Source organism: Nelumbo lutea, chromosome 7 (genome assembly GCF_056320005.1).
Source record: "Nelumbo lutea isolate HS-2025 chromosome 7, American lotus-T2T, whole genome shotgun sequence".
Classification (NCBI taxonomy): Eukaryota; Viridiplantae; Streptophyta; class Magnoliopsida; order Proteales; family Nelumbonaceae; genus Nelumbo; species Nelumbo lutea.
In genome coordinates this window covers 11816899-11829567 of record NC_142690.1, presented here as the reverse complement: position 1 = coordinate 11829567, position 12669 = coordinate 11816899, and the positions used below count along the sequence as shown (strand labels likewise).

Sequence of the window (12669 nt, the reverse complement as noted above, 5' to 3'; positions counted from 1 at the left end):
TGGTGTCGTATAGGAAAATGTTTTGTTGACACCACATGCCACTTCTTTTTAAAAGAATGACGGTTCATCCCAGGATTAAAATTTTTAGGCCGAAAGTATAGTTAGGGCAAGTGCCAGCAAACATTGATGTATAGAATGAGGGTATTTGACATTTTAAATATTTATAAATGGGCAGTGGAATTTAAAAATCTACATGCGGCCTGTGAAGTCACCATATGATTTGACATTATATATGCATATAAATTAATGCTATGACGATTATATTTTCTTGTACGCTAAAAGGTAAGCCACTGCCTTGTGGCACAAGATTAGTAGATAGGACTGACTTGGATTAGGGGATGTAATGGATCACCCGAATTATTTTGATTCATTCTCAACAATAAGCGTGTTTTATGATGCAAAACAATGCTTCATGCTTTTGTCTTGCTTGTTCCAATCCCATTCAATTTTGTTTCATATAATTTCAATTTATGAGAAGGGTGAAATGAACTAATCAATTAAAGATGCCAACTACATTTGGGAGGACCGCTCCATATTCTATAACCCATTTGTGTAGAAAAATTAACAAAGAAAGAAGAAATAAATGAGGCAATTAACTCCATTTTTTTTGAATAACAATTACACTTGTATTTCCTTTCACACATGTTTTGTCATCTCAGTTATAGAATTATATTTTACCCATCAAAAATGTTGTAGAATTATATTTATTCATATTTTTCTTAAGCACTTTACCTTAATTAATTAGCAAATTAAATCATATGAAACCATCCCAATTAATAGTTTCATAGTTGATTTTGTTTCATGTTGTGCTAATAATAAATACTTTATTATTTATAATCGTAAGATTATTTAGTATATATCCATTCCTTATAACCATTAATTTTTAAATTTTAAATACTAAACTCATCAGACAATGTACATATCTCCTATTATCAGCATGAGATATAGGACCGGGCTTCTTCCTGCTGAGAGCTCTTATGCCAGAAAAGTTGTTTGGCAGAGCACTTAACCATCCAATTTTGTTTATCCCAGGAGTTTGTTAACTCTGATAGATATAATCATGTGAACCCAAGTTAAATTAATTAACTCGATCTATCTATTATGTTAAGTTGCTGCAATCACATTTCTCATGATTGAGAACTCTATCTTCTGGTCTAGCGCAGTTAAGCAATTGCTTTGGTATTCCCTTCATCAAACAATAAAATTCCAATTGATTATATATATCAATTGAGATTGCTATTAATTAGTTTTCTCTTTATTATTTTTTGTAGAGTATTAATACCAAGCAAATGCCTCCACATAATATATAATAAGATGATTATTAATGACTACTTGTTATTATTTTATACTCAAGTGATCGATCCATGACCCCAAAGATTATTATGACTCTTGCTAAGCAAGTTTTCGGGATCATGACAGTTATTGGATTTAACTACAACTGGAGACAATATTATACCACATTTGGTATATAGTAGCTAAAAATTAATAACTATATATATTGTATCTCTATAAATGGCCAAAAGAGTTCTGATGGAGCACGAACTGGATGCTCCCTTTTGAAAGATGATTTGGAGTTTTGTTGTGTGATGAGCAAGTTGTTCTACAAAACAGTGAGTTCAAAGAACCCAGGGTGGTTAACCCGACAAGGTCATTTTGATTCTTAAGTTAGTATTTTTGCGGTAGATGGGGAGCTGGAAATGAGCTAGAGTGCTAGTGTGAGGGTGACACTCAGTCCATTCAAAGTGCTTGTTCCTTTTTATTGCCTTAAAAAAGGGCAGGCACCGACCTGCTGACTTAGACATGAACCGGCTCAAGGCTGCTACTCGTCCGATCAGTCTCTGGACTTTTTTTATTTTTCGAGGTGGTTTCATATCTAAGATGGCCTAAATTTTTTCGGGTTGGCTTCGATGCTGCGTCGGTTCACTATGTAACCTAGAAATTTACCTGACGTGACTCCGAAGACACATTTGCTCGGGTTCAACTTCATGTTATACTTCCTTAGAATTTGAAAAACATCATTCAAATCACTTAATAGAGAGCTAAAAAGTTGGGTTTTCACGACCATGTCATCAGCATAACACTCAATTTTATTGCCAATTAATGGTTCAAAAACTTTATTTACAAGGCGCTGGAATGTTGCCGTAGCGTTTTTCAATCCAAAGGGCATAACCTTGTAAAAGTATAGCCCGAGCTCAGTTACAAATGTGGTCTTGTCCTGGTCAACATGATCCATTCTAATATGGTTGTAACTAGAGTAGGCATCTAGAAAACTCAACAACTCATGCCCCAAGGTCGCATCTACTAAACGGTCAATCTTAGGCAGTGGTAAGTAGTCTTTCAGGCATGTTTTGTTTTGGTCGGTGTAGTCGACGCACATGCACCACTTGCCGTTGGCCTTCTTCACCAACACCGGGTTGGCAACCCAGCTCGGGTAATGGACTTCCCTGATGAAGTCTGCCGTGAGGAACTTCCCGCCCTCCTCATCGACTACCCTCCATCGTTCCAGGGCGAGGTTGCATTTTCTTTGTCTCACTGACCTAACTAGAGGGTCGACATTAAGCTTGTGAGTTATTACTTTAGGGTCAATTCGGGGCACTCCGTCGTGGACCAAGCAAAAATATCTAAATTTTTAAGTAAAAAACTTACTAATTGAGTTCGGAGTGGCTCGCTGATTAGTGCATTGATTTGAAGGGTTTTGGCGGGATCGGTCTCTGAAACCGGTATGTGAACTATTTCTTATATCGGGGCAACTCGTTCCTCTATGTGCTCCTCTGGTTGCTCTAGTTCGATGAGGCGCGGAAGGAACTTGCCTTGAGTCTGCGCTGTGGGCTTCAGATCAATGTTCTTCTCTTTGCGATTTGTCGTTCTTAGGTCGTGAGTATTGCAGTTGGTTAGCTCTGTCAAGCTGGTTGCCTTCACGCCTCTCACCTGGGTTCCCCCTTTGAGAAACCGGGGAAGCGAGCTTTTTGTCCGCTCCACCTCGTGGTGGAGTTTGGTTTATGGGGAATTCCGGTACATGTGATGTCCCTTCACCATGATGGGGAGATCGGCGGACGTTCTGACGCTGAGCAACATAACGAGGTAGGATCGGTTGGTGGCTCGGGTGCAGAGGAGGAAATTGCTACTGATAAAGGAAATGCTGCTGGAACTGTTGGATTTGTTGCATTTGCATCTGCATGGTTCGGACACATTGCACCAGGTCGTCGAATTGCGAATGCCCGACCCCAGAGGAAATCACAGTTGGTTCTGAAAAAGAGGTGACCAACTGGGGGAGCGGCTCACTTGCGAAGTGGTTTGTGGTACAAACAGTGATGGGAACCCCAAAACTGTGAGAGGGATGGTAAACTGACCAATACACACCGTGGGACCCTAAGGGAGAGTTGATGGCTGATCTTGCCCCCGGCGATGTTCATGTCAATACCTTTCCCAGTGTTGTTGGAGGAATCCATTGAGATATTAAGATGACCTTTCATTCAGGTTCCCACAGACAGCGCCAATTGATGGAGCACGAACTGGATGCTCCCTTCTAGAGGATAACTTGGAGATTCACTGTGCGACGAGCAAGTTGTTTTGCAAAACAGTGAGCTCAGAGAACTCAGGGTTTATGATCAATTCATTCAATATTTTCTTTTTTAGAGGATAAATTATCACGTTTGAATTATGTGTTAGATCTACTAATACCTTACCCCATTCATTCAGAAATCTTGGTTCAAACTCTTCGTTGCTGGGTAAAGGATACCCCTTCTTTGCATTTATTACGATTTTTTCTCCACGAGTATCGTAATTGGAATAGTCTTATTACTCCAAAGAAATCGAGGTCCCTTTTATTTCTCTGGTACGAAATGAGCCACTTCAAATAGGTTCATTGCTCCGGCCCAGAATACAATTAATCCGGCATGGGCGACGTGAGCCCCAAGTAGTTTATCAGACAAATTGATAAGTCGGGCATTCCCGGCCCACCAAGCGAAACCGGTGGTTTCTTGGTCACGATTAGCTAAAGCTAAAGTTCCATTAAAGAGCGTTTCCACGTGGTAGAACCTCCTCAGGGAATATAAGGTTTTCATGAGGCTGATCCTGAGCCGCCATCCAAGCACGAATCCCTTCGTTTAAGAGAATATTTTTAGTGTAGCTAACTTGGCGAAGTCACTCCGATGCTTAAGTTAGTATTCTTGCTGTAGATTGCGAGCTAGAAGTGAGCTAGAGTGCTAGTGTGCAGATGATATATGCGTACCTGGGCCCTGGAGGGGTTGTTGCCTTTATATATAGAGTTGCCGTGAGCCTCACGGAATAGTTCCGGGATCTTTGGCCTGGATGGATGAGGTCTATTCCCGTTTTATTTGGGGAGTATCGTGCCAGTTTACGATCCTTATCATTAACGCCTAATCCGGATGGGGATAGGATAAGGCCTACTGTCGTGCAGCGTAATCCCATGAGGTTCAGAGTCGTCTAGAGCCGATTACGTGTCACTTCGACTCCTATGTCACGAACTGATCGGGACACTGAGGTGACCTGCTACATACCGAGATAGCTTTGCGCCGAAGTGACCGATCACCAAGCTCCCGACCTCTTGACTAATCTCTCCTTGCTGAGTTGTTGCTTTGCTAGTGGATCGTATCTAGGTGTCACCCTTACTAATCACCTTTCATTAAATTCCAAATTAATTTGGTAAACCATAAAGGACTTGAGTCGTCATTTCACATACGTCGGGGATTTTAACCTTGTGATCAATTCATCATCAGATAAGGTCAATTACAGACTGGGTTGCTGGGCTGCAGGCAACATATTCAGGAGAAATACCATCAGCCTTATCTCTCATTCTTGTTGAAGTAATAATATGAATCGAAAATTAATTTCTCTTGTTAATTTTAGAGGTTCAACTTGAGAGAGATAGAGATGAGCATCCAATTTAAATTTTATGGGTTTGATGATGTGGAAAATCTTTAAATTGTGTACCTGAGTTGCATGCAAACCTACCTATTTATGATATGGGCACATCCCAAATGACTTCCCAAATCGAAATGGCCCTACAGATGGGTAAGGTATAGATTTGGGCTCTCTGGTTCAAAGTCAAACTTGCCTCATGAGTAGAAGGTAGACAGCTCAACTTGCGAATCGCTCAATAGGGTCCCCTGTCAGAACCCAGATCACATGTGGTGAAGCTGGCGCTTATTAAAATTATCTAGCTAGCTTCTTGTGGAGACCACAGTTTATCCAGTGGCTTCGTCAATGCCTGTGGCTTTATTTTTATAAATATGAGCCGGGCTAGCTAGCCTGCAAATATTTGAGCAAAATCAGTTGTTTATCTGAATGAAGCGGGTTCTGTGTTAAGGTACGTTATATGGACCTTCATTCTATCTAACCCGTTTGTCTTTCTCTTCAGCTTTCAGTTGGATTGGTTTGAACTTATTGACCCATGCACATATCTATTGGATGGTCTAATTTGATCCAAATGAGTTCCATGTGCTTTGCGCTTTAATTTTTCTGCAATTTGCATGAGTTAAGAACAAAGTAAGGTTATACGAATAGTTCAATAATCAATACAGATAATTGAAAATGCCAGTACTGCCCAGAGGCGCGCGCCAATGTGGTGGTTGAAAGGACTTGACACCGATCCCTCTCAAGATTATAAAAGAGGAAGGCTAGCTGTTAGCTAGACTACAAATATTTCCTATCAAAGTAGTCCGATCCAAGCAAAGCCAATTGAGTTTGAGGCTAGTAAAAATGAGTTTATTAGTCGCATTGCTTCAGTCGTTCCTTCTGATGATATGGCCAACTATGGCGGCACCATCAAAGGTGTCGTCGATGGCGAAGCCCGGTTGCAACGAGACGTGTGGCAACATTACTGTTCTATACCCCTTTGGTTTGGATCAGCCAAACTGTTACAGAGACGAGCACTACAGTCTGACCTGCAACTACACTTTCAACCCTCCCAAACTATTCTTAGGAAGCTTGGAAGTCTTAGAAATATCATCCTTAGGGCATTTGCGTATCAACAACTACATGAGTTTTGACTGCTACAACAGTTTGGGTAAAAACTCCAGCAGTTTCAGTTATTGGGTGGATTTAAAGAAATGGCCTTATACGTTTTCCGCCACCCACAACAGATTCACAGCCATCGGATGCGACACTCAAGCCTACATAATGGGCTCGTCCGGCCGCAACTTTACAAGCGGCTGTTCCATGCTCTGTAACGATTTAGGAAGCGTGGTTAACGGGTCATGTTCAGGCATTGGTTGCTGCCAGACCTCCATCCCAAGGGGTTTCAAGAGGTTCGACCTGCAGCTTTACAGCTATTACAACCACATCTATGTCTGGTCTTTCAGTAACTGCAGCTATGCATTCCTGGTTGACTCCAACTGGTACAATTTCTCAGTATCCGATCTTCCAGGCTATGATTTCTATGATAAATATAAAGGACGGATCCCCATGGTTCTCGACTGGGCGATAGAGAATCATTGGTGCCCAAATGCTTCTACAACTGACTCTAAATATGCATGCGGCAACAACAGTGAATGCTTTGACTCCCCCAACGGCCTTGGCTATCTTTGCAACTGTTCTAAAGGCTACCAGGGTAATCCTTATCTTGAAGACGGATGCCAAGGTAGATAACTAAAACCCCTTCTGTTCAGCAGGATGAGTGTATATAGAGTAAAACCCCTTCTGAGTTTGATGTATATATTAATGGATTGCAGATATAAATGAATGCGAGGACCCAAATAATAATCCCTGCGAGGGGATCTGCACTAATACGCCTGGGGGATACACTTGCTCATGCCCACATGGAAAGAAGGGGGACGGAAGGAAAGACGGAACTGGTTGCTCAGTGACACAGTTTCCCGTGCTGCAAGTGACTTTAGGTAATAAAATTTACAGTATCTCAATTTCTTTCTTTTCAGAATTAAACAAGATAAATTTACAGTAGCTCAAACCAATCAAATTACCACTTTTAAAATCTCTCTCGACGTTTCTTCAATCTTCAGAAATAACTAAAATGCGTAAATGGAAAAACTACAATACTAAACAGCTCTTCTATATGGCTATATGCATTAATTCAATTTCAGGAATGATGAAAAAAAATTGATAAAAATAGGTCAAAATTACATGGTATGATAAGGTATAAAATGGTTGGTAAATTTTCTTTTGAAAAGAGAGCCCCTAGGCAATTTCATTCAACATTCTAGGTTAGTAAGTCTGATACATTTGTAGATTTTGAAAAAGAAGGAAGAGGGTGACCATGTATATATAGCATGAAGAAATTAGCTTGGCATGGCACAGAACTAACGAGCAATCAAACTTATGCAAGTTGCATCAAGGAAGTCATATGCAAGTTGCATCTTCTTCAGGAATGATATTCAAAAATTGCATATGGCGTGCAATTTGAAGTCCATCATAGAATGCCACCACTATAGCTTCATAGTGTTTCATCTCTAGAGCTCTACAGATTAAAACAAATTATTATGATCACTTACAATCAAAAGCTTCCTTCCTCAGACACGTGTCTATTCATTCAAAAAGAAGCATGAGCTTCAAGATGTAGTTATTTGCATTCTCAGAAAGAGTTACTGGTAGTTATCTCCACTAAAATGAAAAACAAAAGAAAACTCATTTCAAATAATATAAGATTCATAAAGTGGGTTATTATTTAGAAATAAAACTTGATTTAATCTCTTAAATTAATAACAAATTTATTTATCAAAAAATATCAAACAAAATATTAACCTAAATTACAACATAGAAAATAGGTGTCAAATAAAATTTATCATAATATATGAGTACAACATATCAGAATACTAGCCACGTACTTAGTATGGGGTCATTCTCTAATGATGTTTAAGAGGTGTCGGGAAGCCTTATGTTCGTTGATAATATGGTATTAACTGGTGAAATTAAGGAAGGATCAAATGTAAACTTAGGTTCATAAACAATTACATTAGAGACAAAAGGTTTCAAAATAAGTAGGATTGAAATTGAATATATGCAATGTAAATTCAATAACAAGAGTATAGAGAAAGCTACATTTATGATACAAGACTTAGACTTAATTCAATGTGACTGTTTTTGTCACCTTGGCTCAATAATTGATAACAAAGGATAGATTCAAAAGGATGTAAGTCATAGAATTAGAGTAGGATGGACAAAATGGACATGTGCATCTAAGGTCTTATGTGATAGGCAAATACCACTTTAGCTAGAAGGAAAAATGGAGATGTGCAACTAGGGTCTTATGTGATAGGAAAATACCACTTTAGATAGAAGGAAAATTCTATAGAATTGTTGTAAGGCCAACTATGTTCAGTGGATGAGAGTATTGAACAATCAAAAAGAAATATATCTAAAAAAATGAGTGTGGTAGAAAAGCAAATGGTTGATAGTTATTGGTTTTCAAACTCACAGAAATGCTAACTATAATTTTTTTTTTTGGTGGGGGTGGGGGGTGTTTAACTTTTAGAACCCTTCTTAGCATGTTTATTATAAAATTCTGAGACCACAAAACTAGTAAATAATAGATTATTGTCTCTTTGAATTGTACAATACAGAATTTGTGTGTTGTGCATATTAATACTTTGAACAAAGGACTTGCTGGAACTAATGAGAAATTATTTAAGCATCCTCGATTTAACATTGGATATGGCTATTTAAAGAGAAACTAGTAAATAATGGATATGGCACTGAACATTACGAAATAGAAAAATTGGATAGGATTTATACCATATGTCACAAAGCTCAAATGGTGATGATGATAAGATCCCTTAACATTCAACAACTAGCTAATGATCCATCCTAGAGTTACTAACTAAAGGATTGGCACAGGCCCAGGCCCATCCCGAAAGTTTATAAAAAAAAATCTGGGGTTTTGCAGTTTTAGGTGTGAGACCGGCTGATTAAGAAGCCAAGTTCAACCGTTGGTTTGGCCTTCTAATTACTGTACATCCAAGGGTGGAGCCATGGAATTTTCATAAGTGGGCCAAAAACTAAAGTGGATTAGGAAGGTAGGAAGGAATAAATATAAATGGGCCTATAAGGGAGCCAACCATTTGGTTGGAGAGGGGGGAGGGGAAAAATTTACATGAAAATTGTATTACTAATGGGGGATTTTTGGACCACAGGCGGCCATGGCTCCCCTGGGCCTCCCTGGCTCCGCCCCTATGTACATCAAAATAGAACGTTTACGTTTGTTTGTTTGTTTTTTTTTTTTTTTTTTTTGATAAATAAAGTAAAGCTATAAACTAACAAAAGGAGTTTACATATTGTTCAATACAAGCTGGGGCCCTGCTCCACTCCATATACTGAGTCCAAGAATTTAATTATTTGGGCCAGAGAGTGAGCTGCCCTATTAAACTGGTTTGGGTTGTGAGACTACTAGTCTACTTGGTGACTATATAGCATCGGTTAAGAACTTAGAGTCCCTTTGGTTCGTAGTTGGAATTGGAATCAGAATTCTCTAGAATCAGAACTGGAATGATCCATTCCCATAGTCTATTTGGTTCAAATAGGAATGAGAATGGGAATTAAAATCAGTAGGAATGAGATTTCATTCCCAAATCAGAGGCAGGGAATGGCCATTCCCTCAAATAAGGAAATACCATTCCAACAGGAATGAAAATGGGGTTTCGATTCCGCCCAACCAAACAGTTGGAATTGGAAAGGGCTATTCCAGTTCCGATTCCAGACCCCTATTCCCACGAACCAAACGAGGCCTTAATTTGGAGTCATGAGTCGCTTTTCTTTAGCCTATGTTGCCCTGCATATGAGAATCCCCTGGATCAGGCCAGATATCCTTATCCTACTCCCTTTCGGAAACATATAACCTCGTAGATTGCTTATCTTGACAGGCCACTGGGGGTGGGATATAAGGTAGCCGCAAGGGTCAACAATACGAAGGTACCTTCTAAATTGATGGTCTGGATTTCATTGATCCAATTAATAACCTATATAAAAGAGAGTTTTCCATTGTTTTTTTTTTTTTTTTCAAAGGCAAGGAAAGAATTTTTTTCCTTCCTTCCATTTCTCTCTCTCTAAGGAAAGAGAAGGAAAGAATTTATACCCTTTTGGTCGATGATCGAACTCTTCAATTACTTGGTGAACAACATAACTGGGAGAAAGGTACTTTCATTTGACAGACCTGAACAAGAAAGAAATTTAGCTACCTATTTCACTACTTCCATGAAAGAGGAGAATGTTTATGAGATTTTGGAAGCTCGAGTGGTGCAAGAGGCTAGTACGGATCAACTCCAAGAAATCACTAAGCTTGCAAAAAGATGTTTAAGATTGAAAGGGGATAAAAGGCCTACAATGAAGGAGGTGGCAATGGAGCTTGAGAGATTGAAGAGACTGAACAAACATCCATGGGATGAAAGTAATCTTGAGGAGACCCAGTGTTTGCTTCATGCATCTTCAAGTTACCATAATCAAAACGCAGTTGAGTGTGATAGTTTGGGCAACCTAGTTCCATTAAACAGTGGGCGATGATTATTTGAAGGTCCAATTTATGCATATATCCTATGAGCTTTTACATCACTATGTGGTCAGCAACTGTTACTTCTGCATGGTAAAAATGAGTTCTCTATTTGAAAGAGAAAGGATGTCTAATTTTATAATCTCTTGCATCAACATTATCTTTTTATTTCCTCACGTTATCCCAAGATAAGAAGTCGAAGCAGAAGTTAAATGGATGGTTTTGTTTTTTCTTTTTCCTTTTTATTTATTGGGTCAGTGGCGACTTACGTTACTCTATTTCAACAAGGATGTGGTAGAGTGTCGCTATGTGATCTTTTGAGGGAGGGTTGGCTTTCCCCATGGAGTGGACTATAGGCTTCTCCGCTTGAGGGTGTCAGTTTTTTTTAAATGTTTTTCTATTATATTATTTTATTCTTTCTATCAAAAAAAAAGGATAATAATTTCGTTGTTTTAGTTTAAAATTCTTTTCCATGTCTTACGATTTATTGAGTTAAATGGGGATCGGTTCTCGGCTTGAACGGTCCGATCATTCGGATCAAATAGACCGATTGTTCTGACAAAAAAAAATTTAAAATTTTAAAAACAAAAAAAAAAACGGCCAAAAATTGTTGTCCATATATATATATATATATAGCATATTTGGTGGTTAGAGATTTTATTTTGGTAATTATGTTCTACAATATTCGTAGTTTCCATTTGGTATTAATTTTATGTTAATTGTAAAATTTAAAATTTCAATGGTTATGCAGGTGTTGGTTTAAGTGTAACTTTACTCCTTGTTGGTGGTTATTGGTTGTACCAAGTTTTAAAGAAAAGACGGATCAAGAAACTCAAAGAAAATTTCTTCAAAAGAAATGGTGGTTTGTTATTACAACAACAAATCTTGGCAGAGGAAGGCAATGTTGAGAAAGTAAAAATTTTTACAGCAAAAGAGTTAGAAATTGCCACAGACCACTATAATGAGAACTGTATTCTTGGTCAAGGGGGCCAAGGCACAGTATATAAAGGTATGCTCTCCGATGGAAGAATTGTGGCAATCAAGAAGTCGAAATTATTAGATGAAAGTCAATTAGAACAATTCATTAATGAGGTTGTCTTACTTTCCCAAATTAATCATAGGAATGTGGTTAAATTGTTAGGATGCTGTTTAGAGGCTGAAATACCTTTGTTAGTATATGAGTTCATATCCGGTGGAACCCTTTTCAATAATATCCACAATCAGAATGAAGACTTCTCATTCTCATGGGATCATCGCTTAAGAATTGCAACAGAGGTTGCGGGAGCAATTGCCTATTTGCATTCAGCAGCATCCATACCAATCTATCATAGAGACATCAAGTCATCAAACATTCTTTTAGATGATAAATATAGAGCAAAAGTATCCGATTTTGGGACTTCAAGGTCAATTGCAATTGATAAGACTCCTATAACCACAGCGGTACAAGGGACCTTGGGTTATCTAGACCCAGAGTACTTTCAATCAAGTCAGTTTACAGAGAAGAGTGATGTTTATAGTTTTGGGGTAGTTCTTGTGGAACTGCTTACCAGTGAAAAACCAATTTCTTCAACTAGACCGCAAGAAGGGAGGAACTTAATCACACATTTTATTTGTTCAATACAAGAAAATCGTCTTTTTGAGATTATTGATCCTCAAATTGTACAAGAGGGTCAAAAAGATGAGCTCAAAAAAGTTGCCAACCTTACGAAGAGATGCTTGCACTTGAATGGGAAGGAAAGGCCTACAATGAAAGAAGTTGTAGTGGAACTTGAGGGATTGAGGATGTGTGAAAAGAATTTTGTTTTTCAAAAAACAGAGGAAGAGGTGGAATGCTACATAAGTGAAACATCAAGCCTGTGGGATACTAGTTCAACTTCGACTAGGGTCAGAAGTTCAGAAAACACTTTCAGGTCCCCACTAGATGAACAACCATTGTTGTTAAATTAATATATCAATTCAATCGTAGTCCATCCTGTATTCATCTTTCTTCTTTGGTAAAGGTAGTATTGTATTCATCTTATGCTCTTGGTTCATTGATTTTACTAAAGAGGGCTTTATATCGTCTAGTCTAATCCCTGAATCAAGATGGAAGCTAATAGAATGGCATTATATATTTATATACATGGGCCCAAAAACACTTAAAATCCAATGACTTCAACCAATCTCTCTATAGTGAGATATACTATTCAACAACATTTGCCTTAGTAAAAACA

General features: G+C 38.4%; 1 protein-coding gene across 1 annotated transcript; it reads left to right on the top strand.

Annotated features, from left to right (window-relative positions):
* The first annotated feature begins 5721 nt into the window (after positions 1–5721).
* LOC148845115 (wall-associated receptor kinase 2-like) lies at positions 5722–12403 on the top strand. Its single transcript, XM_088956000.1, has 3 exons — positions 5722–6601; positions 6693–6857; positions 11208–12403. Exons 1-3 carry the CDS (start codon positions 5722–5724, stop codon positions 12401–12403), a joined length of 2241 nt encoding a protein of 746 aa, XP_088812126.1.
* The last annotated feature ends 266 nt before the right edge of the window (positions 12404–12669 follow it).